This window comes from Physeter macrocephalus, chromosome 17, assembly GCF_002837175.3.
Source record: "Physeter macrocephalus isolate SW-GA chromosome 17, ASM283717v5, whole genome shotgun sequence".
In the NCBI taxonomy this organism is placed as follows: Eukaryota; Metazoa; Chordata; class Mammalia; order Artiodactyla; family Physeteridae; genus Physeter; species Physeter macrocephalus.
The window spans coordinates 20,970,983-20,997,666 of record NC_041230.1 but is presented as its reverse complement, the minus strand read 5'-3'; the positions used below and the strand labels follow the sequence as shown (position 1 = coordinate 20,997,666).

The 26,684-nt window shown below is 48.4% G+C and overlaps 1 protein-coding gene across 1 annotated transcript in view; it reads left to right on the top strand.

Annotated features, from left to right (window-relative positions):
• Positions 1 to 25,888, top strand: part of ABCC11 (ATP binding cassette subfamily C member 11) — a 73,502-nt gene extending 47,614 nt beyond the window's left edge. Inside the window, 17 exon segments of the mRNA XM_024124851.3 lie at positions 103 to 237; positions 322 to 418; positions 2,172 to 2,261; positions 3,705 to 3,808; positions 6,772 to 6,969; positions 10,646 to 10,769; positions 10,772 to 10,871; positions 10,996 to 11,130; positions 12,390 to 12,579; positions 16,626 to 16,715; positions 17,943 to 18,132; positions 19,604 to 19,763; positions 23,080 to 23,158; positions 23,737 to 23,850; positions 25,484 to 25,647; positions 25,775 to 25,818; positions 25,821 to 25,888. Of these exon segments, the coding sequence (XP_023980619.1) occupies positions 103 to 237; positions 322 to 418; positions 2,172 to 2,261; positions 3,705 to 3,808; positions 6,772 to 6,969; positions 10,646 to 10,769; positions 10,772 to 10,871; positions 10,996 to 11,130; positions 12,390 to 12,579; positions 16,626 to 16,715; positions 17,943 to 18,132; positions 19,604 to 19,763; positions 23,080 to 23,158; positions 23,737 to 23,850; positions 25,484 to 25,647; positions 25,775 to 25,818; positions 25,821 to 25,888 (2,082 nt within the window).
• Positions 25,889 to 26,684: the final 796 nt, after the last annotated feature.

Below are 26,684 nucleotides of genomic sequence, written 5' to 3'. Positions count from 1 at the left end.
CCCCCGCATCGGCAGGCGGACTCTCAACCACTGCGCCACCAGGGAAGCCCTGAATAGCTTTTTGTATGCTTACTGAAGACCTTATTTCTTCTAACTCTTCAGTATTTAGAGTTTTGCGACCAGATCATTTTGTTAGAAGATGGGAAAATCTGTGAAAAAGGAATTCACAGTGAGTTAATACAGAAGAAGGGGCGAAATGCCCAGCTCATCCAGAAGATTCATGGGGAAGCCATACAGGTGATTTCCATCCTACCCCGCTCTCACTCCTGACCCAACAGGGAGGACCACCCCCTGCATCCACAGCTTGTGTTTTCTCCCCAGGGTGTGTTGCAGGGCATAGCAAAGGCAGCAGAAGAGCTACAGGTGGAAGGTCAGGCACAGACCACTTGTCCAGAAGAGCTTCTCAATGAAAATGCTGGTAAAAGTGCTGGGGAACAGAGTGAGAACCTCTGCCTGCCTGCATCTTCCAGAGGCGCTGGCATTTCCTCCTGGATGAGAGACCAGGCCATGTCACTCATTGAATGGGGTCCCAGACATCGCACATACAGGCTACAGATCCAAGTATTTGAGGGCTGTGGGGCGTGAACTGTGCTGGTCAGGAGGCCAGAAGCGTCCAGGAAGTGAGTGTTGGTGGGGAAACAGCTGAGCGTGTGCAGAGGCAGAGGCAGGATGGGGGTAGCTTTGACATCGAGTGGCTCAAATTTAAAACTTTGCAAGGTATCCGGGCCATTAATTCATTACACACTTTATTTTTTATTTATTTATTATTTTTTTTGCGGTACGCGGGCCTCTCACTGTTGTGGCCTCTCCCGTTGCGGAGCACAGGCTCCGGACGCACAGGCTCAGTGGCCATGGCTCACGGGCCCAGCCGCTCCGCGGCATGTGGGATCTTCCCGGACCGGGGCACAAACCCGCGTCCCCCGCATCGGCAGGCGGACTCTCAACCACTGCGCCACCAAGGAAGCCCCTACACATTTTCTTTGAGAGCAAAGGTATTGAAAGTTAGAAATGTATTGGGCCTAGTCCTAGGCATCCAGAAGCTCATGGCCTTGCTCTTTTCTGAGACAAGGTAGCAGAAGAGAAAGTCTTTCTTTTTAAAATAAGACAAGTTCTAGATTTGAATTCCAGCTCTGCTGCTCACAAAGCTGTGTGACCTTGGCCAAGCAAGTTAAACTCTCTGAACCCTCACTGGCAAAAGTAGAGGTAGTAGTGCTTACATTGCAGGGTCGTAGTGGAGGTTAGAAGAGGTCAGGTATAGGGAAGGTCTCAGGACAGTGCCTGGCACATTGTAGGTTTCTGTCACCAATAGAGTCTTCAGCTGCAAAGATCAGAAACCAATTTGGGCAGAAAAATAATTTATTGGCAGAAAAGGGTGTAGATCACAGAATGAAAGGAAAAGTTGAAGAACCAGGCCTCAGCAACTCTGGGGTCTAAAGTAGCAGGAACACGTACAGAATCCTTTTGAAGAAAACCTACTCCAAACGTTTTCCATCTAGTATAATTTCCCTCAAGGTTAAAATTCCACAAAGAGAGCCGTCTTCTCCAGGGAGAAGTGTGGTGTTGCTATTAGAAGAAGGGAGAGCATCAGGCAGAAACAACAGATGTCCCCCCGCAGTGCTGTCTCCTGTTATTGTTGAGGTTGTCATTGGCAACAACTACTGATATCTCCAGACACCTGGTCTCTCTGCCCTGCTGTAGGCCAAGAGTCTGCTTGGGCTGGTATCACAACTGTTTTTTGAGGAGTTGTCTCAGAAGTGTATTGCTACAAATCATCTTAGCAATCATCTATAAGTCCGCCAGTTGTCAGATGAGGAAACAGAGAGGTTAAGTGATTTGCTTCAAGTTGTACAGTATCATGATGATAATTCTGGAACCCAGGTTTTCTAGTCCTAGGTCACTGCTTTCTTCATTCTCTCCTGCTGTCTCTCTCAAGCCACCAAGCCCTTGGGAGCCGCAGGCCCTCCAGGGTTTATTGAATGGCTGGCGATGGACCCCCTTTTCAGACTTTGGAGCCTGGGCAAACCTGGAAACCCTGCTGGTTAGAGTCAGACTTGGGTGGGGCACTGGGTGGCAGCCAGAACAGAAGGCTTTGCAAGGACTCCTCTTGACCCGGGAAGGAGATACAGGAGATTGGGAGGCATACTGTTTCCTTCTTCTTTTCTCTGATCCAGTGCCAGAAAATCAGCTCACACAGAAGGAGAAGATGGAAAAAGAGTCCCTGAAGTAGAGCATCTACCACCACTACATCCAGGTAGCCGGAGGTACGGGCTGTCAGATGCTCCAGGCCAGGTCTATCCCTGAAGCTGGGTCAGACCGGAATGTGCAAGGTCATGTGAGGTAGAGGGACCCAAAGGGTCATGTCATTCATGAGTTTAACTTACATAACCCCAACCATACTCAACTATAGTAACTCTACAACCATATTCAAGGCCTGAAGTTATGTTTTCATGTGTACTTGGCATTTCAAAATCAAACATAGTAGTAAGACACATAGACATGTAAATTATTGTCACGAAGGGAAAAGTATTACTATGGATCCCTAACTAAACTATACAATGTTGTAAACACAAAACCAAGTATATGATACTGTGCTTTTTGAGTAATTCATTTTTGAGAGTATTTTGACTCCATGCCAACTTTTCATTCTTCATTGACTTTGGAACCTAACCCTGGGTAAGGTGTGTCTTCTCTCTACCTGTCTAGGGGAGGAAGAGGTAGGCTGCACATAGGAGATCACCATCCTCACCCCTTCCACCGTGGGCATCCCTGCAGGATGTAACACAGAGGCTGACCAAAGCAGGGGAGCAGCAAATACTTGGGAAATGCATGAATGAATCAAGAAACCAAGTGATCTGTATTCAGGAAGTACCTATTATGGGCTAGGCTCTGTGCTGAGCTCTGGAGGCAAGGGGGTATAAAGTCACCTAAGAAACTACCCTGTAATCTAGTTGGAGACTTAGGACGTTGCATCCACCAGTAAGAAGAGAGATCTCTGGGACCAGGAATAATCTCAGATGTCATCAAAGAGAGGTGGCCCTTGAGTGGAGCTTAAGGAAGGATAGAATTCAGGAAAAAGAATATGGGCATGGGACACAGACTGGAGATGTGGATAGAGTGCCAGGGCAAGAGGCGGATGCTAAAGGATGGCGTGTACCATCCTTGGCTTCAGCACTCACCAGCTCTGTGACTTTGGGCAAGTTACTTCCTCTCTTGGAGACTCAGTAAATGGGGATAGGAATTCCCAATTCAAAAATAATGCATATTTTTAGTACTCTGCCTGGTGCATGGTACATAATAGTACCTATCAAGTGAAAGGAAGCTGTTGTTTTTATTTTGAACGTTGAACCCTCAGGACCGGCATGAGGGGAACAAACTCCTCTAGAACACTGCTTATGCACCAGGCACTGGGCTGGGTGCTTGACACAGGTTACGTCACACCATCTTCAGAGCAACCCCTCCTATGAGGCTGGCAGGGCTACCATCACCATCTTATACGTAGGGGAGCGGAATGTCAGTGACATTTGGTCCCTGGCCCAGGCTCTCATAGCTTGTAAGTGGTGGAGCCAGGATTTGAACCCAGGGCTTTCTAACCTTGGAGCACAGTTCTTTCCAGTCCTCTAAGGTGTCTGAGGGAGATCCAAGTGCCTGGGATGGCTGTGCACCTTCTTTTGGCACCTGTGTGTCACCTTTCTCTCCCTCCCCAGGTTACCTGGTCTCTGCCATGGTTTTCCTCCTCCTGGTGATGACGGTCTGCTTCACAATGTTCAACCTGTGGTGGCTGAGCTATTGGCTGGAGCAGGGCTCAGGGGTGAGTGCCATGGTGAGGGTGGGGTGCATTTCTGTGGGCTTGGGTCGAGTGGGGGGCTTCTTATTCCTTGGGGCCCTGTGGGCAGGGGTTAGGGAAGCCCATGGCAAGCCCAGTGCCTGCCCTTGCAGTGTTGATGAAAGGAGCTCTAGAAGGAAACTCTGGGAGCCAGAACTCTGGGGCTCCCTCCCGGTCTGGCCTCCTGTGTTCACAGAGCGAGTGGTCACCTATGCAGTCTCACAGGGACAAAACCAAGAGGTTTCTGTCCCCAAACAGCTTCCCAAGATTGCTTTACAGTCTGCCTGAGTGACTTCCCTTTGGCAGCTGTTTTGCCTTCTTGCTCTGCGTTATTTAAAATAAGCTTCTGTACTCCCCGTTGGGGGGCTGGGAGGCCACACCCAAGATGGACATGGCCAGACATTAGTTAGAGACGGGAAAATAGGTTTTATCCGTCACTCCTGACAGCGGGGAAAGAACTGAGCTCCAGTCTGGTTTGCACAGAGGTGATTTGGGCTTTTTAAAGGGAGAATGAGGGAGGAGGGAAAGCAGGGGCTCAGCTGGGTCAGAGAAGTGAAAAAGTACAAAAGGCTGGTGAGTGTCAATGTGATTAGGCCATCTGTGTCTGTAGCCAACAAGCTGTCTATCCTCCCACAGAGACTGGGAGACAGAGGCTCTGTCCTTTCTGATGATTACATTTCAGAGGAATGGTTCTCAGGTCCTTAAGAGAGATGCTTCTCAGTTGCAGGAGATACACAGTCACAAGTGTGAGCCCTTCTTAGTAAGTGCTCTGGGGAAGGGAGATCAGGGGCCTGTCATCAGGTCCAGGCTGGAAGAAACAGTAAGTTTTCCTGGCAGAGGCATTTTAATGAAGGTGGGGTGAGCTGGGATCCTCCAAGGGACATGCCTTAGCCTCTAGAAGCCATGCTAGAATTTGGTCAAGTCTTTTAGTGCAGGAGTTTGCACAGAGTTGTTCCGTGTTGAGGGTTCTGCGGCTCTCAGCCATTATGTGCCACGTTAATTCATTAACCTTCCCAGCTCATTCTGAGGTGGGTATCACTGTCCACATTTTATATATATATATTTTTTTTTCGCATTTTATATTTGCAGAAACAGTGCTTAGAGAGGATAAGGAGGCTGCCCTGAGACGTGAAGGTGCCTTGAACTCTGTGCTTTGAATCCAGGCCATGTTTTTCAAATGCTCTATTTGGTTAACTTTGGAGTCATGTGTCAGACAGACTTTGGTCAGGAAAGCAGGAGCCACTTGAAATATTTAGAGCTTCCAAAGATTTAATACACAAATTAGAGGCTACACAGCCATTGGAAGGGCTGGAGGGGAGAGGGGAAGCAGGCTCCAGTGGTCTCAGAAGCAGGCAGCACTGAGGGGGCTGATCCTTGGAAGGATGCCTGCAAACCTGGCCGAACTCCATGTCCCATGCGCCTGTCCACAGTTGCCACCAGCGTGTGATGGCTTCTTCTCTTTGAACCTTCAGATTTCCTGTGAGTGCCTCTCCTTGGCAGAATCTAACCTCAGACCATGCTGGCAAGGAGTCTGGCAAACCAAGTTCCCAAGCTCTCCCCTGAATTGCAGTGGAGAGTGTGGAAGGGGGCAGAGGTGATGCTGGATGATCATCTAGCACAGATTTCTAACACCACAGAGTGAAGTAATTTATCAAGCCATTTTCTACCCTGACAGAAGAAAAGAGGCCACATTAGACAGCAGGCTGCCTTGGGACAAAGATGCATGGAGAGAGGGGTGAATAGAAGTCCTAAAGGTGGTGGGGTTGAGTTTAGAGCAATCAGGGTGGAGTGGGAGATGGAGTGGAGGCAAGAGCTAGAGTCAGGGAAACTGCTGTTGTAGTGGTCCAGGGGATAGGCAATGAGGGCTTAGTCCAGGGCAGGGTAGAGGGGAAGAAGAAGGGAAAAGCAACAGCACTGAGCAGGAAGGTTGTAATGTATAGTTTCACCTTCTACCAGCTACTGAGTCTTATGTAGCCCCAGGAAGAAGGATTTTTCTCCCTGCTGAATTTCACCCTGAACTCAGATGGTCTGACCCTCTAAAAAAGAAAACTCACAGTTTTCCTCTATCCACACACAATGTTTCTGATACCCACTGTGCGGGTTTTTCCCAACATCAACCAGTTCTCCAACTCTCTGGACACTAGCTGGGTGTACTAGCTTGAATTGAATTGAATTCAATTCAATTCTGACACTACTTACCTGGAGTTAGCACAGACCCCACAGGTTAAGGGCTCAGTTCCATAAGACTGCTCCCATTTCAGGTGCCAAATCACAAGTCTGACTTTCTGTACTTCTGATGAATCAGCTATAAATTGGGGATTCCCATGACTGCCTCTTTGGGTTTGATAATTTGCTAGAATGGCTCACAGAACTTAGGGAAATATTTTAACCAGTTTTTAAAATAAGGGATATAATAAAGGATACAGATGCACATCCAGATGAAAATGTACATAGGGTGGGGTCCAGAAGGGGCCAAAGAGCAGGAGCTTCTGGCACATGGATGTGTTCACCAACCTGGAAGCTCTCCGAGCCCCGTGCTTTAGGGATTTTTATGGTGGCTTCAACATGTAGGCATGATCGATTATTAACTCAATTTCCAGGCTCTCCCCACTTCCCAGAGGATGGGGGCGGAGCTGGAAGTTCCAAGCTTGGACTCATGGCTTGGTCTTTCTGGTGACCAGCCCCAATCCTGAAGCTATTTAGGGCCCCCCAGCCACTAGTCATCTGATTAGCTACAAAAGACTCTCTTATTGCTCCAGAGACCCCAAAGGTCTTAGCAGTGCTTGTGTCAGGAACCAGAGTCAAAGGCCAAATATTACCACAAATGATGCTCTCAGCACCCCCATCACTTAGGAAATTGCAAGTGTTTCAGGAGCTCTGTGCCAGGAATTGGGGACAAAGACTAAGCATATATCTTATCATACCACGCCCCCTGTCCTTTCTTGAAGACCAGTAGCAGTCAAGAGAGCAATAGGACCACTGCAGACCCAGGTGACATATTGGACAATCCTCAGCTGCCCTTTTACCGACTGGTGTATGGCCTCAGTGCCCTGTTCTCAGTCTGCATGGGCATCTGCACCTCAGCGGCTTTCACCAAGGTCATGAGGAAGGCACCCACAGCATTGCACAACAAGCTCTTCAACAAGGTATGGGCTTGGGCACTGGGCGTGGCCAAAGGCTGAACCCTGACCTTGCTCAACTTTTTTTTTTTTTTTTTTTTTTTACTAGACTTTATTTTTTTTTTGAGCAGTTTTTGGTCTACAGAAAAATTGAGCAGAAAGTACAGAGTTCTCTTTTATCCCTCACCACATCCTCAGTTTCTCCTATTATTGATATCTTGCTTTAATGGGGGACTTCTGTTACAATTGATGAGTCAATGTTGATACATTATTATTATCAACTAAAGTCCATAGTTTACATTAAGGTTCACTCTTTGTGTTGTACATTCTATGGGTTTTGTTTACTAGACTTTATTTTTTTTTTTTGAGCAGTTTTTGGTCTACAGAAAAATTGAGCAGAAAGTACAGAGTTCTCTTTTATCCCTCACCACATCCTCAGTTTCTCCTATTATTGATATCTTGCTTTAATGGGGGACTTCTGTTACAATTGATGAGTCAATGTTGATACATTATTATTATCAACTAAAGTCCATAGTTTACATTAAGGTTCACTCTTTGTGTTGTACATTCTATGGGTTTTGACAAATGTATACTGGCATGTGTCTACCATTAAGTATCATAGAGAGTAGTTTCACTGCCCTAAAAATCCCCTTTGCTCTACCTAGTCATCCCTCCCACTCCCTTCCCCCAGACACCTGACAACCACCGATCTTTTTTACTGTCTCCATGGTTTGGAGAATGTAATGTCATATAGTTGTAAGTGTACACTGGGTCACTAGCTGGGTGGGAGCAGGCCAGAGAATGAGATAGGTGCATTGAAACTCTCCTACCAGTGGAGGCATGATTGTAAAAGTTTAGTGTCCCTTGCTGGAGGGTCAACCCTCAGCTACCAATGCTGGCCTCCGTTGGCTGAGCACTGTCACATAAAGGGTTGCTTATAATTTCCTTAAGTTCCCTTTGAAGTGGGTATTTTATCCTCGTCTTACATATGAGAAAACGGAAACACCACAAGTGTTATGGTTAGAATGGGTGTTATGGTTAGAATACCAAATTGTCTATGGTATTTCACTACCTCTTGGAAATATCCTTTTTCTCTCTCACTTATAGAATATTACTATGTGCCAGGCTCTGGGGTGGGCAATTGGGTTTACAATGGTAAATGAACAATGCAAGTATGGTTTGGGTCATCATGGCCTTATAGTCTAAGGAGGGAGAGGGACAAGAAAATAGGCTGTTGTAATATGGTGTGCAGAGTTACCCATGGGGTGGGGCACACAGGGCCATAAGAACATGATGCACCTAACCCCAGCTTGGCGGTGGTGGAAGGAAGGTAGGAGTCCAAGAAGGCTTCTTGGAGGAAGTGACCTCTATGCTAAGACCTGAGGATGAATGGGATTTCGCCAGTTCAAGATTAAGAGGCGAGGAGAAGCAGAGCATTTCCAGGGAGCTGCATGGAGTTCAGGAAGGCTGGAGCTCAGAGCTGTAGAGAGGGGGCTTCTCAGAGGGATCTCGGGAGGCAAGGAGGCCACCCATCATTCCTTGTAGATTGAATGCAAATTGTGTTTTAATTTTAGGAGGGTGAGGCCAGGGCATTTCCCCACATCTCAGATAAAGCAACTGGCTTGGTGGAGCCAGAAGGCAGGAGAGGGGAAATTCCACCCAAGGCCTGGCACCCTTCACCACCTGGACTGTGGTGGTGGCACCGGCTAGCTGGTCTCTAAGTTCCTGACTCCGCATTCCCAGATTCCAGAAATATCTAGTGCCCAGGCCTCAAAGAGATATTCTGTATTTTAATTTTAAGAAATGTTCAAGTTTTTTAATTAGAAAATACATTTCATATTTAAAACATTTTCCTTTTTCTCATCCTTTTATGGCTTTACTGATTTTAACTTTGCCTTTGTAGTTTTAAATAATCACAAGTAAAGGGCAAATCTCTGAAAAAACTGGCTCAACTGCAAAATCAACGCACTGCAAAAAACAAAACCAGAACCAGATTATTTTGATACTTAAGGAGGCAACCAGAGCCCCTGTCCCTGTGTCCCCACCATTTTCTTCTAATCCCTCATGAGAGTGGGCTCTCACAAAGACTCCTTTCATGCCACAGCTGAGCTGAGTCCTGATCCTGAGCCCTTCTCCCTGCACCCCGTTCCCCACGAGTGCTCAGCGTCCTAGAGAGGGTGATGGTTTTAGTCTTTGATTTGTCACAGTGATTGTGACAATTCTTTTTGCTTTAGTTAGCTCATGTATTTAACAAAAGATTCTGGAGATAAAATTAAAGACAATTTAGAGGCAGGAAAAGAAAACAAGGAAGCTCACAGTCGGCCGCTCTGAAGTTTCCTGCTCCCCACCTTAGACGGCAAATGAACTATACTTGGTCAGCAGGATCCAGGTGTTTGCCATGAGGGCTGCTCTAAGTAAGGGACACTTCATGACTCAAATAATTATAATTTACTAATAGTCAGGACCTCACATCCACTGCTTTTAGAGGTCAAGTTGGGATGCCACCTTCAAGAAGGGGCGGTCGTCGTTAAAATCTACCCAAGATTCCATCTTATGCAATTGCAGTGGAATGGCTGCTCCTAATTTTTGGTGATACTGAGTGAAATGGTCCCGTCTTTCTTACCGAGAAAAAAGTCAGGGTAAGAGTTGAAAAGAAATGTAAGAGTTAGTATTAATAGCAATACCAGGAGGCAGGTATTGCTCTGAGGGCTTTTAATGTATTATCGTTTCCTTCCTTTTTCTTTATTTTTTTGCCTTTATTTATTTATTTTTTTAAACATCTTTATTGGAGTATAATTGTTTTACAGTAGCGTGTTAGTTTCTGCTTTATAACAAAGTGAATCAGCTATACATATATATATATCCCCGTATCTCTTCCCTCTTGCGTCTCCCTCCCTCCCACTCTTTCCTTCCTTTTTAAAATAATAGTTTTATCAGGATATAATTCACATACCATGAAATTTATCCTTTTAACTTGTATATTTTAAATATACAAAAATATGTAATATATAATAATATATCCTTTTATTATTTTTAAAAATTTATTTATTTTACTTTTGGCTGAGTTGGGTCTTCATTGCTGTGCACGGGCTTTCTCTAGTCACGGCAAGTGGCAGCCAATCTTTACTGCGGTGTGCGGGCCTCTTGTTGCAGTGTCTTCTCTTGTTGCAGAGCACGGGCTCTAGGCACGTGGGCTTCAGTAGTTGTGGCACGCAGGCTCAGTAGGTGTGGTGCACGGGCTTAGTTGCCCTGCAGCATGTGAGATCTTCCCGGACCAGGGCTCGAACCGTAGTCCCCTGCATTGGCGGGTGGATTATTAACCACTGCACCACGAGGGAAGCCCAATAATATACCCTTTTAAATCGTATATTTTAGTATATTTGCAGAGTTGTGCAATCGTCATCACAACTCTGAAGCATTGTTATCATCCCCGTTTTACAAATGAGGACACTGAGACTCAGAGAGGTTAAGTAACTTGCCCACAGTCCCACAGTAGTAGGTGGAAGAGTGGGGCAGCCCTGAAGTCCAGACAAATTGACTCTGGAGCCCCTGCTTTTAACCACTGCTCTATGTTGCCTTCCCTGAATACCCTTTAGGCTGCATCCTGTACCTCTTCACAGCCTGAGGGTACCTGGCGTCTTCATCAAGCCCCAAGCAAGGCCTGCAGCCAGCCTCATGACCTGGGTTGCTTTTGTCCTTGCAGGTGCCCCACTGCCCCATGTGTTTCTTTGACACCACCCCAACAGGCCGACTCCTGAACCGCTTTGCAGGGGACTTGCATGAGCTGGGCCAATTCTTGCCCACTGTGGCTGAACAGTCCCTGCTCCTGATTTGGTAGTGACCACCATCCTGATGAATGTCAGTGTGGTGTCTCCCTCTGTCCTGCTGATGGGAGTTGTAATACTCATTGTTTGCCTCGTTTATTTTAAGTGAGTGTGTTCTTTTCGCTTGTGAATGAGGTTTGTGTCTTGGGGTATGAGTCTAGGACCAACCTAGAATTGGAGGGTCCCAGAGGCAGATGGCCCAGGTCACTCACTCCCATTCTCGATGCAGAATGTTCAAGAGGGCCATCAATGCGTTCAAGAGACTGGAGACCTACAGTTCCCCTTTATTTTCCCACATCCTCACCACTCTGCACGGCCTGAGCTCCATCCATGTCTATGGAGAAACTGAAGATTCCATCAGCAAGTGAGTCCCTCTGCTGTCTGAGGGTGATGGGGACTGTGGAGGTGGTGGGGCACAGGAAGCCAGGAAACAGAGCATCTGGGAAGAGGATCATCTTCAGAAGAATCAGAGAGAACTCTGTTTTATCCCATTTGTTTCTCCGAGCCTCCGGAACCTCATCCGGAAGATGGTGCTTATAAGAATAAAAAATGTAAGTGATATGAAAAATGCTTGTCAACCTTAAAGATCTGTGGCTATTATATACATATATCAATATAATTAATGGTAAGATGTTACTGTGTTAGCACTTACTGCATTGGTTTTCTTTTTTCTTTCGCTTCCAAACAGGTATCTAAATATAATAAAATAATAAAGAACAAGGGCTCTCTACATAACACAATTTTCTTCACTATTCACACCCACAGATTTGCCTTCTAATGTTTGTTGCAACAAACAAACAAATCCTACGATTGTTGCTGAAGTTTAATTGTGTAACATAAACTTATCTACTTGTAAAGATCAGTCAAACATGGTCTGCGCTGAACTACAAGAAGCTTACTGTCTAATGGGAGACAGGAGACACGGACGTATGTTTTTGTAATAATACAGTGTTGAATATGATAAGACAAATTAGGAGAGGAGCAGGTAAAATGCCCTGGGGGTTCAGAGGAGAAAACGACGACCCACATCTGGGGATCAGGGAAGGCTTTGGGGAGGAGGCAGCATCTGAGGTGGCCTTGAAGCCTGGGAAAATTGGGGCACGTGAGATGGTATGTGCTCTGTTGGCTGAAATATTGGATGAGCCATGGTGCCACCTCTCCCAGTGGCACTGGAGAGACCCAAGGACTGCGCAGACACTAGGACTGAGGGGATCCTGGAGTGACACATTCATTCAGTCAACACTGAGAACCTACCAGGATACAGCAGTAAACAAGGTGGATACGTACAAAGAAGGGATCACTCCCCTTCACTCACTCACAAATCTGGGCATGTATTCACTTTCATTGGCCCAGTTACGGTAACTTGCCCATCCTGGACCAATCATGAAGGCCAGGGGAAGAGAACTGCTGATAGGCCTAAATCGGTCAGAGACCACTCCTAGATCTGGGGTCAGGTGAACTCCATGGCTGAGAAAGGGGTAGGAAGGAATCCCCCCAATTTTCTGTGTTGGCTCTTTGATAAGTGTGGGGAGCTGGATGCTGGAGGAAGCAACCAGTGTCCACCTCGGGGAACCCTGGGTTAGACAAACACGTGTGGCTTTCAGGTTGTCCTTTCCTTCTCAGGTTTAAAAGGCTGATGTATGCACAGAATAACTACCTGCTGATAATGTTTCTGTCTTCCACGTGATGGGCGGCACTGAAGCTGGAGCTCATGACCAACATGGTGACCTTGATGGTGGCCTTGTTCGCGTTTTTTGGAGTTTCCTCTGCCCCCTATTCCTACAAAGCCATGGCTATCAGCCTTGTCCTGCAGGTGAGGGAGGGACTCTCAGATGGCAGGTGGTGGTCTGTGGTCTGTGGGCAGGCTCAGGGGTCCATGGGACTTTGATCACACCTTGGGTTTTGGCCGTTTGTGATCTTACGAACGATGTGCTTGGCTTTCTGAATCCGCAGCTTTGTTCTGGTTCCTTGTCACCTTTGAACTGAGAAGTCTGTATTTAAAGGTGTTTAACGGAATCATAGAATATTGGGATTGAAGGGGAGCCCACAGACAACAGAGTCCAACCCTCCTGTTGTGTAGATGGGGAAATTGAGGCTCAGAGAGGGGAAGGAGTTGTCTGAATGGACAGAGCGTTAGAAGCAGAGCCAGGGCAAGACCTCTGACCTCTTGGTTTCCTGTCTGGTGTCTTTTCACTTTACTATTAATACCCTGATTCAGTTGTCAAACTTTTCTGAGGTATATGGGTGAGGGAGCTATGGAAAAAGTAGGTTTCCCAGTCCTCCCCTGGAGCAGGCCTCTCAGGCTTCAAAGTGTATAGGCTTGAAACCGAGCACTCGGCCCAGCCTGCCAGGCTGATTCAGCCAGGCCTGTGGGGCTGACAGGAGGGCCACGCTCCAGAGCATAGCTGGAGGGATTCGGAGTCAAGTCCTTGTCGGGCGGGGTCTTGGAATCTAATCTTTAAAATGGGTTCTCAGGGGGACCCTGGTGTAGCAGTTGGCAGGCCTCATGGTCTGAGTTCCTCCATGCCAGGCAGTGGGGCCAAGGTTCATGTCCACAGAGTCCTGGGGAAGGGCTCTCCACGAAGGGCCGTGAGGCCAGATGCTGGCTCGGGGAACCTTGGCCGCCCTCTCCCCCAGGGACACTCGTTAACTATCTTCTCTGGATGCTTTCTCTCTAACTGGGCTTAGGTCTCATGTGCCCCACGCTGAGGCATCGTTTTGGGTGCAGAGGGGCTCCCTCGTGCTCCTTGTTGAGCCCTGTGGCAGACACATGTTTGCACACACATACGGTGTTGTGCCCACGTGCCCATGCCTGTGTGCAGACCCTTCCGAGAGCTCATGGGCCATGCAGGAGGCTGTGCAGTGTTCATGCCCACAGACAGCCGCCTTGTGCCATAACCAGAGTATTGGGGAGCTTGCACTGAGCCCGTGCCCTGCTGGGTACTTGCTGTGCTTTCTTCCATTGAACTCTCACCACCTTCCATGAGATGCGGCCAAGTGGTTAAGAATGTGTGGTTTGGAACGTGCAGGTTCACACCAGGCTCTGTCCATTATCAGCTGTGTGACTTTGGGGAAGTCTGTTACCCTCCTTATGCCTGGGATTCCTCTTCTATAAAAAGGGACATAATAAAAGTTCTGAAATCATGGACTTGTGAAGAATGTATGTAAACTTGAGGGTTCATGCATGTTAAAAACCTTGGCCCAGAATAAATGCTGGATAAATGTTTGCTGTTATTGTTCCCAGCTTACAGATAGGAAACTAGAGTTTCTGGAGTTAATTTGCCCATATTCCCACAGCTGCTGAGAGACAGGTTTGTCCATGGTGGGGCACACTCTTCTCTCTCTCTCTCTCTGACACATACATACATAAGCACACACTCGGCTATGCACAAGCACATGCACACGTGCCCCAGTGCAGAGTTGGTCCTGAGCCTTCCAGAACTCTGGGGAGAGGCCCCACACTGGAGTCCTGGGGGACGTGGAGTCACTAAGGCCAGAGATGTCCCTGTCTGCTGCACCCTGTGCCCAGGTTGTCCAGTGCTGGTGCAGGAAGCGGGTGGAGGCTTAGCTCTCCCAGGAGCACCATGCATACAGGTGTCCACTCAAGGTCGACCAGTTGTCCCACCACAGGCCACCAGGGAGGACCTCTGCCTGGGGGTGTGATGACTTCAGAATGACCCCGGGTTCATCCTTTCTTCTCAACATCTGCTGCCCTGTTTGAGTGTCTCATCTCTATCCTGGGTAACAACCTCCTAGCCTCGCTGCCTTGCCCACCCCCGAGGCCCTTCCCATCCACCTTCTACACTCTCTCCAGAGTGATCTTTAATTCTTGTTTTCCTCATGTTACTGCCTTGGTTAGAACCTCTAGAGACTCCCTGTCTCCTTATGCACCAAACCTAAGCCATGGACCTACGTTCCAGGCCCTCAAATCTGGCCTCAGACCCCACATGCACTCTCTCCTCTGGTCAAACTGGTACTTTGACTTCTTCATGCACTCTTGAGGAAACTCAAGCTTTGGGAGACAGGTATCACCCACCATGTTGCTTTGTAGCCCTAAGAGTTTTCTTAGTAAATATTAGAGATGTTTCTTGTTGCAAGCCAAAGTAAGCCACAGAACCAATTCAAAATGGCCTTGACAATCTGGCAACTTATTATCCTATGTGACTGGAAGGCTGGGGTAGGGCTGTTCTCTGTTGGCTAATTTACTGGCCTAGCATGAATCCATGATCATTTGATCTTTCTGCTCTGGCATCCATGCTTGATTTTTGTCCTCAGGATTGTCTACTCAAGTTCACAGAATGGTTGCTGAAGCCCCAAGCAGCACATCCTCACCCAGAAACTGCCAAAGACTGGAGAGTAGATAACTTTTTCAATGTGTCCCCTTGTAAGAACAAGGAGTAGATTTCTGGATGCTAACATCTGAGTCTTCCTTGTGCTTTGTTGGCCAGAGCTGTGTCATGGCTCACTCCTCAACCAGTCATTGGCAAGAGGAGAGGGATTAACATGAGTGGTTTGGAGTAACAAAGCCTTCCTGGAATTCCAAGCTATAGACACCTGAACATAACAGAGGGTGTGTTAGCAAGGAAGAGGGGACCAGCTGTGGATAGGCAATCAACTGTGTCTGATATCCCTTCCCAGCTCAGTGTCATTTCAGGATGGTGACCCCTTCTCTGACTTATATAGGCTTTCCCTCCCTGGCCTCCCTGGCCCGTACGTACCCTTTCCTTTAGCCGCAGTCAAATGGCTTGTGGGGTCCTGAATGTATGCTGCCACTTTACTACTGTCAAGACTTTGTCCCTCTATTAGGAACACCTCTCTCCACCTGTGTTTAGCTGGCTAAATCCCACCTCTCCTTAAAAATGTAGCTCCAGTGCCAACTCCTCCAGGAAGCCTTCCCTGCAGCCCTTGTCTGGTGACTGTCCCCTGGCCATGACGGTGCTGTGGGCTGACTCTGTCATGCTGCCTTCTCTGCTGACCTATCTCCCCATCCGACTGGGCACTCCTCAAGGGCAGAAACAGTGTCTGTTGCACTTTAAGCATGGAGACTGGCCCAGCACCTCCATGAGAGTTTGTTGACTGACTGTATAATGGAGTTGTTGCCCAGCACCTTCTGCGTGGCCTGGGGGGTACAGAGCATAAAGACTGGGCCCCCATCCCAGCTCTGCCTTTGGCTTCCAGGTGATTCTCTGTGTACCATTTCTTCTATTTGCACCTCCATTTCCTCATCTATGGTGCCTCCAATTCCCAAGAATCCCTGAGACACCTCTTAACCTGGGTTTCCCTGAAGGCAGAGCCTGAGACAAGGACTCGGATTCAGGTAGATTATTTGTGAGATGCTCCCTGGAAAGAGGACCAAGGGAACAGGAGCACGAGACAGGGAAGGAGGAACTGCACCATGAGAGTGTGTCATTGAGGTCACTGCTCTAGGTCATCAGCACTCAACTCCCAGGATTGTCCGCCGAAGGCTGAGAGACAGGACCCTTCATCTGCTGGCTCTTTTCCCCGTTAGTTGAGGGTTGCTCCCAAGGGCCGTTAACTCCTGTGTTTCTGGGCTGCGCGTGGGCTGAGTGGGCTCCTGTGGTGTGGATGAAGGTTTTGAATGGAAAGCAGAGGGTTCCTGAGGTGGAATGGGGTTGGTGGGGTTGCTCGCCTACAACTGCCCACTACAGCTTCAGTGAAACTTAGGAGTAGCCTCGGGGTGGGGGGGTGGCGCCAGAGGTACCTGCTCCATCCCTATAAGGGAAGTTGTCTTGTTTGAAGAGTTGCTCGGGAGGAATGGCAACTCCCAGTCTTCAGGAGTGGAGAGAGCCTGAGCTCACCCCCACAGCCTGCTAGCCTGATGCTTCTCCTTCGTTCCAGCTGGCGTCCAACTTCCAGGCCTGTGTCCGGATTAGTTCAGAGACAGAGGCGTACTTTACAGCTGTGGAGAGGATGCTGCAGTACATGAAGGTGGGACACAGGTCTGGGCTTTGTGCAGGGAGATCTAGAAGGCTCACATCCAGCCTGGGGCTCAGCTTCTGTGGCCTCTGCAAGCCCCAACACCTCAGGGGCCCTGAGATTTTCCCAGGAGGCAGCTGGGCTCCTGGTCCTTCCTCCCCATCTCCCCTGGAACTGTGCATATCATCTCTCAGAAGGTCTTCCACACCCATTGGCTCATTTTGACCACATCCCTCATGGCATTCTTGGATGTAGAGGGAATGATCTGCCCTTTTTAGAAATGAGGGGTTTGCCCAAATATAATAATAATAATGATGACAATAAGAATTGTTATTAATATTGCTTCTATTTATGTCCTAGTATTTAAGAGCCCAGATTTTGGAGCCAGATCACCTGGGTTCAGGTCTAAGCTTTGCCGCGTGAGTCAGCTGTGTACCCTTGTGAATTATTCATCCCTTCTGCTCCCCATCTCTGAAATGGGACAGATCACAGTATCTACTTCATTGGGTTATTACAAAGATTAAATAACATCACATGTAAATCACTTAGCATAGTGCCTGGCCCATAGTAAAGGCTCACTATAATGATATGTAGATTATTTCATGGAATCACAAAACAACTTTATGAGGTTGACTGAATTATTACCCCCAACATCCAGAGGAGGAGACTTTCCTCCCAATACACCCACCGTGCTCGATGCAGAGCTGTGGGCCTGGAGCCAGGCAGCCCTGGGTTTGAGTCCCGGGTCATCCACTCATCAGCTGTGTGGTGTTAGCATGTCATCTGACCTGTTTGAGCCTCTATTTCCTCACCTGTGAAATCATCCCAAATTGCCTACCCCCTAGGATAGGGATCGAGAGAGATTAAGTCTGCATGAGGGCTCTGAGCTATAAAACATGCCCCACAGGGGTGAGTTAGCTCTGCTGTCCTTATTATCATTATTCTGGATTCTGTTTCTTTAGAGCCTCATACAATAAATTAGAGAGTTTTCTATGTTAATAACAAGGGGACTAGCTGTATGGTTTCTCGCTCTTTAGGGCTAAAATCATGTGCATTTCAGGTGATTGGGGTGGGATGTTCTTCCTGGGGTGTCTTCTGATCACATGGTGGTGGCTTGACCCTGGTTCAGGGCAGGCTGGGGTGCATCACACACCCAACAGCTAGAGACCAGTGGGTCAGCAGGGGATGGGCAGAGATGGAGGATAACTACTGATTTCTTTTTCTTTCTTTAAAAATGAGATGTGTGTCTCTGAAGCTCCTTTACACATAGAAGGCACGAACTGTCCCCACGGGTGGCCACAGCATGGGGAAATCACATTCCAGGATTATCAGATGAAATACAGAGACCACACGCTTATTGTCCTCTATGGCCTCAATCTGATGATTCATGGCCAGGAAGTGGTGGGCATCGTGGAAAGGATGGGCTCTGGTGAGCTGAGTGCCCGGGGTACCCCCGTCTTCATTGTTGGCCTTTGGGTGTCAGACCTGGTTTTGGACTTGTGCTTACTCAGTGACCCCAGAGATATTTATTGGGCCCTCACTTTGTGCTGGGAGAACAAAACCCAAAGTCTCTGCTGTCATGGGATTCCAGTGGAGGGGACAGACGTTAACAGTCATCAAATAAGGAAATGAGAGAGGTGACTGACTTGGTGGTGAAGGCCGTGCGGATGGAGGGGGTGTGTTACAGAGTAACAGGGTTGGTGGACCCTTGAGCTACAGTGGTCTGGGCTCTGAGGCCAACGTCTGCGGGGAGACAGGAAGGGTGAACAGGGTGCAGGAACGAGCGCTTCCAGCAGGGGGCGTGCAGGGCTCCGGCTCCTCCATTCCTCCTCCCCTCCCCCTCTAGACCTCTCTAGTCAGCCTCCTCCTTCTCCACCTGTCTCTCCCCACTTACTTTCTCCTGGTTGACTTCTTTCCTCTCTTCCTCTCCTATCACTTTTGGGAGATCTGACCCTAGGGTCATCCCCTCCCACTTTTTGCATTGTTCAAAGACAGCACTCAGACCCCAGCCTTGTGCTCCCGGGGCTGCCTCTCCAGGTAGCCCCCCAGGATGACTGGAACTTTGTGGGTCTCTGCCTCGTCGGGCCCCTGCAGGCCTTGCACTACTGCAAGGTGAAGAGTTCCCAGCTATATTCTTTCATGTGTTCTTCCCTTTCTATTTCTCAGCCACAGCTGGGCTGAGAGGACTGGGTCTGCCATAGAGGAGTTCTCAGTAGAGATGGTCCAATTGACTGTATTCATCCAGTAGGTATTTACTGAGCACCTACTATATGCCAGGCGTGGAAACACAAAGGTGAACAAGACACATGGCTGCCCCTCACACTGACCTTATCTTTGAGAGCAGAGGTTGAAAACTCAAATGCTTTTCAGGCCCAGCAAGTAACATAGGTGCATGAAATGGGCCTGGGGTGTGATGAAAGGAGGGTGGGGAGGGCAGCGCCCTGAACTTGAAGACTGTTCTCTCTCACGGAAGCAGCTACACTTGGCTCCAGCTGCCTATTGCCCAGGGAGATATGGGACCAGTGTTGCCGGTTCTACTGACTTTCAAGAGAAGCATGCAGTTTGAATTTTTGTATATTGGGTCTTTGGATTTTTTTTTTAATGCTGGTAAAGAATTTGAAAAACAACAATAACACTGTGTGTGTGAAACAAAACATATGTGTGGGCTGGATTTATCCAGGGGTTCCATTTGCGCCTTCTGGTTGAGGCAGTAACAAGCTGCTCGTGGTTTCGGGCACCCCCTTGGAGCGGAGACTCTGGGCCTCTTCTGCCCTCTCAGCGCTCATGATGACAAGGAACAGGCCACGGAGCGGGTGGGTCAGGCCTGGATGCCAGGTCAGACCTGTGCTACCCCTCCTGCAGACTCAGGAGACGGACCCCCACTTGTTCTTGCCCCACAGGGAAGTCCTCCCTGGGGGTGGCTCTCTTCCGCCTGGTGGAACCAGCCGCGGGCCGCATCCTCATCGATGGTGTGGACATCTGCAGCCTCGGCCTGGAGCACCTGCTGTCCAAGTTCTCGGTTATCCCTCAAGATCCTGTCCTGCTGTCAGGGAGCATCAGGTGAGTGCTGGGCCGAGGCCAGCCTGTGTGGAGGACAGGCTCCCAGCAGGAGTTGCAGGATGGATCTCCGGGGCTGGGCTGCCTCTGGTCAGCTGTGGCCAGAGCCTCAATTTCTGGGCCTCCGCTCTCTCCTTGGCACACAGGGCCTCTCCTGCCCACCTGGCTCCCCTCTCCGAGATGTTCCTGAGGATTGAATGAGGCCCAGATATACACAAGAGCACTTTGTAAAGCATGAGGTCCTAAACAAAAGCCAGGCATTTTTTATTTTTAAAAAATCTGATGGCATTGGTCAGATTTCAGGTCACTATTAGCATTTGCCCTGGGGCTCACCACGTCCTTCCACGTATGGATGTGGTTTATTCTCTTCTCTCACCCACTGGGTAAGGCCGACCAGGGCGTTCAGGCTGGATGTTAGGATGCACTTTGCAATCCAGGCAGTCCCATCAGTGAAGCAGGCAGAACTGGGTCTCTTAGCCTCCCCTCCATACTTTCTATTTCCTTGGAAGTCAACATGGGGACTAAGCATCATCCAGATTAGTGCTGCTGCTTGGTGCTCGTTAACTTGCTCCAACCCAAGGCATGGAGACTGAGGAAGAATGAGGCATTAAAAATGAAGCTGGACCCCACACGTTCCAGGGATATTTAAGTGGCATTCTTAGAGGCAAGAGGATAACTTACCCCAGAGCTCTGATCATCCATTTATTTATTTTCTCGTTGTTCATTGATTCCTTCATCCTTTCACACACTTAATTTGCCTTTTCTGAGCCTCTGCCAGGTCCAGATATTGTGCTAGGGACTGGGGACACTTTGATGAATGATTACTGCCTGTGCTCCCCCCAGAAGTTCACAGTATACTTGGGGGTGAGGACGTTGTAGAGATGTAAGACCTGTCAAATTATAATACAAGGAGGTAATTGCTAGATTAGAGATATGAACTAAGTGCTAGGGGAGCCCACAATAGGACAAATAATTCTGCCTGGGGGAATCCAGAAAGTCTTCTTAGAGGAGGGGGGTGGGCATTTGAGTAGGGTCCTGAAGGATAAGTAGGAGCTTGCCTGGCAGAAAAAGGAGAGAAAGTCTTTCCAGGGAGAGTGCATAATATGTGCACAGACAGAGAATTTTGTAATGATTGTGTTGTTTTAGAGGAGTGAGATAACATTTAATGATAGATTTCTGTGTTAAGGTAGAACTTGGCCAAATCTATGGTGCCAAGGTATAGGAGAAGTAAAAGTATGAATTAACATTTATTGAGCATCTATATGTGCCGGCCCCATGCTTTAATATTCTGTGTCATTTAATTGTCACAGTAATCCTATGAGGTAAGCACTGTTATTAACCCCTGTTTATAAGGGAAGAAACTGAACTTAGAGAGGAAAAGTGAAGGAGACATACACATAAATGGTAAAGATGAGATATGACCACAGGTAGTCCAACCCCTTAACCAGCGAAGGTTCCACCCTTGTATCAGGAAGAGTGAACTGGAGTACAGGAGACCTGGGTTCTCTGCCCTTTAAGGTTCCATTTATCTCTGAGTATCTTTGATTCCAGCCTGTCCCTCAGACTGACTTGTGGTGTGACCTTGAACAAGCCACTTAACACTGATAAGCCATAATTTTCTCATCAATACAAGGGGTATATCTATCTCATGGGGAAGAGGATGTCAATGAGTGCATCTGTGAAAATGCTTTGGAAACTTTCAAATATCATGCAAATGGGGCATTTTACCTTCTGCTTCTTTAATGCAATCTAGCTCTACATGCAAAATGTATGTGGCTGCCAGAACTGGGGAAAGATAAAGCAGAGGTTAAGAACGGGTTTCGATCAGGACTCAGTGGTTGCGTAACAGGGAAGGGTTTATAATGTTTCCTATGCCAAATGCCAGTGCAAACCTTAATAGGTATAAAGTCCAGTTAAATCCCAACCTGATGTCAGTCGCCTGGATGATCAGTTAGGATTCTTTCACTGCGAGAGACAGAAAAAATGACCTTATACTTACTAGAATGGCTATAATAAGAAAAGAAAAAAGAAAAAGGAACATAACAAGTATTGGTGTGAATGTTGAGAAATTGGAACCCTCATGAACTATTGGTGGGAATGTAAAATGGCACGGGCACTGTGGAAAACAATTTGGCAGTTCCTCAAAAAGTTAAATATAGAATTATCATATGATTCACCAATTCTGGTTCTAGGTATATACCTAACAGGGTTGAACGCAGGGCTTGAACAGATATTCGTATACCCGTGTTTATGCCGTTATTCACAATAGCCAAACGGTAGAAACAACCCAAATGTCCATCAGCAGATGAATGGATAAACAAAATGTGATATATACACACAATGGAATATCATTCAGCCATAAACAGGAATGAAAATTTCATATATGCTACAACATGGATAGACCTTGAAAACATTATGCTAAGTGAAATAAGCCGGACATAGAAGGACAAATATTGTATATTTCCATTTAAGTGAGGTACCAGGAATAGGCAAATTCATAGAAACAGAAAGTAGAAAAGAGGTGACCAGGGGCTGAGGGGGCGGGGAAGAAGGAGATTGTTTAATGGGCAGAGTTTTTATTGGTGATGATGAGTTTTAGTGGATTGTTACACGACATTGTGAATGTACTGAACACCACTGAATTGTACACTTACAAATGGTTAAAATGATAGGTATTATGTTATGTATATGCTAACACACACACACACACACACGCACACACACCAGGTGGCTTAAGCTAAAAGGACCTCTTTTGGCTCACAATACTGGGAAGGCCAAGGCTGATTCAAGGGCCCAGTGTCACGCTCACTCTGCCTTGGCTTCATTCTCGGGCTCCAGTGAGGGCCCTGGGGGGGCACCATGTGTCCCACTCCCAAGACGAGATGGTTGCAACCTCTCTTGTTCAGTTAGTGAGAAAGAACAAGCCCCCTTCCTGGTGATTGTTGTCAAAATCCTGAGATACACTCTGATTGGTTCCCTTCCCACCCCTAGCTAATCACTGTGGCCAGGAAGTACTGCGTGCTTGTTTGCTTTTACCTGAGTCCTTGCTCCACCCTGGTGCTGGTGGTGAAGCTCCCCCTGGACCACATGGGCTTGATGGCTGGGGAAGAGGTGGCCCCAAAACAAGACCTGGAGGCTGCTGCCTGAAGAAGGAAGGGGTACTGGGAAGGCACAAGAAAGACCATTCTTGGGAGTTCAATGTGCTTCTCTGGACCCAGTAATCCAGCTCTAACCATCCTTGGTCACTTGCTGTGTGGGGGGCAGACTGCTCAATGGTCAAGGGTGCTTCTTGAACACTTCTCTTCCTCTCCTGAGGCAGGTTCAACCTGGACCCCTTTGACCACCGCACAGATGAGCAGATCTGGGATGCCTTGGAGAGGACATCCTTGAGCGAGATGGTGAGTAGCTGCAAGGCTGAATTCTTGGTCTTAGCCTGATGGTCCTCTGGGCTCCGCTCATTTTGCATGGATTAAATCATCTCACGGGATGAGATGGTTTGGGATCCCTAGATAAAGCATAAAGGCTGATGACACCAGCAGTAAGCCAGGTATGTTCCAGCTCAGAGGGCATAGCAAGGGCATGGTGGGTACAGCTTTGCCCTCCCAAAGCTTACATTCAGGAGAGACGCTTTTAGACAGAGGCAGGTGCTGTGTAGGTAGTGTTGAGACCTGCAGACTGCAGTGAATGGCCAGGCAGGGCCTCTGTAAAGATGCACCTTTAACTGAGATCAAATACTGAGGGGGCATCCGGGCACCAATCTTTGAGGGAACATTCCAGGCACAGGAACTAGCAGATGCAAAGACCCTGAGAGGAGAGGGAGACAGGTATAGCTGAGGAAGAGAAAGGCCAGTGGCTGGAGTGTAGAGACAGACAGACGGGGGTTTGGGGGCGTGTCAGAATGTGACAGGAGAGGTACGAGGGGATTGGTTAGGGCTCACCCCACAGTGGTGCACGGGCATCTTCCCCAATATCACAGATCTCAAAGTGGCCGCAAGGCCTGCAAGTAGAAGTTGTGGAAAATGGCTCGAACTTCTCGGTGGGGGAGTGGCAGCTGCTCTGCATCACCCGGGCCCTCCTCTGCAGCTCCAAGGTGAGAGCTGGGAAGGCGTGAGGGGTCCAGGGGATGCCTGGCGTGGGAAACACACTGGCTCTTTCTCCCTCGTGCACATGGGACTCTGGGTGCCATGCTGGGGTCTGTCCACAAATCTGAGAAAGGTTTGCTGTGTCACTTTCTGCCATCCCACGCGCACCTGCCTGGGGAGGGGGGAGCTTCTCCACCTGGGCCTCTGGATCCTGGCATCCCGACTGCCACAGCCAAGCCCCAGCGCGCTTCTCCTACATGAAGCCACAAGGCTAGAAACGTACTCACTCAAAACTGCCCACTGTACTTTCCTTTTAAAACTTGGATGCAGGATACTCCCTCGTCTTTATTAGAACTGAGAATCAGATGACAGCTGTTCTGGGGCAAAATGATATATATATTGAAAGTTTCATCTGACAGTGTTTCTTGAGGTTTCCCAAATATTTCACCTGTAATGTCAGGTACTACAGGGGCTAGTTAGGCGCCACCTTTCCCTGACAAGTGGGGTGATACACACACACATACATACACACACCTTCACACGCACACGTGTGTACATACTTGCACACATATACACATGCACATGCAGCACACAACATGGTCAGTTAGTGAGCAATGAAAAAAATGTTGTTGCGGGGCTTCCGTGGTGGCGCGGTGGTTGAGAGTCCGCCTGCCTACGCAGGGGACACGGGTTCGCGCCCCGGTCCGGGAGGATCCCACGTGCCGCGGAGCGGCTGGGCCCGTGAGCCATTGGCCGCTGAGCCTGCGCGTCCGGAGCCTGTGCTCCGCAACGGGAGAGGCCACAGCAGTGAGAGGCCCGGGTACTGCAAAAAAAAAAAAAAAAAAAATGTTGTTGCGGACTCTCAGAGCTGTGGGGTAGAGCAGGCAGAGCTCAACAGGGCCAAAAGCAGGGAGAAAGTTTCAGAGGAGGGAGGACTTGCCCCCTCTTGCTAAGAGAGAGGGGTGACAGGACTTGCGGTATGTATGTAGCACTTTCTTAACCTCTCGGTTCCATATTTCACAGTTACTTAGCCACTTGGCTTGAAAGCTGCTTTCTCTATATAGTTTCCCAAATTTGAGTCATCACTTAATGATTTTTGTCATATCTGCGTACCACCTACCCTATGATTTACTCGTGATGACTTCTTTTAAAAAACGGCCTCATCTTATACGGGAGCATTTGTAAAATCACACTTTCTGTGCCAGTTAGATTTTTCTAATGCATATTGTTAACGAAAGAAATACAAAAATGTTAAAGTAAAAAGTATGTTTATCCGTATACTGGCTACACCATTTCTTGTGCCACCCAGGGTGTGGGCCTGACCGCCCGCCACTTTGGGGAACATTGGTCTACGTTAATTCAGACAAATAGGAAGGTGGTTCATAAAACAAGAAGTTGCCACTGGCACATTTTCGTTTTTAAGAACTTAATTTTCTGGTCACTAAAAAATAGTTAGCTCTTGGTTGAGACAACATTCTCTTCATAATGTGATGGATAACTTAGAACTCAAAGTGGGTTTTGAACCTAGTCCAAAGATCTCATTTTCCAGCTAAGGTACTTGGTGAACTAGTGGTAGACCCAGGACTAGACCCAGGTCTCGGCCAGAGGAGGCTGCCTTCACCCCCGTTTCGTATCCATCACATCATCCTTATCGATGAGGCCACGGCCTCCACTGACTTGGAGATGGACACCCTGATCCAGTGCACAATCCGTGAAGGCATCCGGGGCTGCACAGTGCTGATTATCGCACACCGTGTCACCACCATCCTCAACTGTGACTGCATCCTGTTCATGAGCAACAGGAAGGTGAGGGGACACCCCTGGGGCCACTGGGAGGATGGCGCCCAGGCTGGCGCCACAGGAGGCCCTCAGGTCCCTCAGGACCGAGCTCAGCTGTGCCCCCGTCTCCTCCCCTCCTCTCTCTGCCTCCCGGGTGGTGGAGTTTGACAGGCCTGAGGTCCTGCAGAAGAAGCCGGGTCCATGTTCTCAGCCCTGCTGGCAACAGCCAGTTCTTTGCTGAGCTCAGGAGAAGGGAGACCGCAGTGAAGGCGGGTAGCCGAACCCATCACGGTGCATGGGAGCCGGCTGGGAGGCTGCAACCTGCGACCTCCTTCGCAGAGACAGCTGCTTCTCTGGAAAGCAGGGCTGGAATGTGCTTGGGGTGCTGGTGATGGGAGGGAAAAGGACACTGAGGGAGCAAAGCCTAGAATAGGGTACCTTGTGGCTCCCCAAACCTGAGAACCCCTGCACCACTGAAGACTGTGGGGTCAAATGACCATGTGTCTCTTTTTAAGTGATACATTGAGGAATCTCACAATAATGGTAAAGCTTATTAATAATAATTTCCTGATCGGTGTTAAAAGTTTTGCAAATGATATACTGACGTAAAAAAATAAAAGAAAAAGTCACATTCTCAGTTCTGCTTTCTCTGTTAGCTGGTACTCATTCAGCTACAGGGAACAGAAACGTTCTTAAGCTTTCTGGTAAAAGGGACTTTATTAGCTCATGTGATGGAAAGTTCCAGAAAAAGTTCTGGGTTGAGTGCCAGTTTCAAAATGATGTCTGCCTTGCAGACTCTGCCTTTCTTCTCTCAGCTCTACTTTTCTTTGCCTGGCTTCACTATCTGGGCTTCTCTCCTCATGGTAGCAGTATGGCTGCCGGTAGGTCTAGGCTCACATCCCACCAGTTCAGTACTCCCGATCTTCTTTCTCCAGGGATTCCAGCAAAAGCTCCAGGGCTGGTTTTCCCTGGTGGCGCAGTGGTTGACAGTCCACCTGCCGATGCAGGGGACACGGATTCGTGCCCCGGTCCGGGAAGATCCCACATGCCGCGGAGCTGCTGG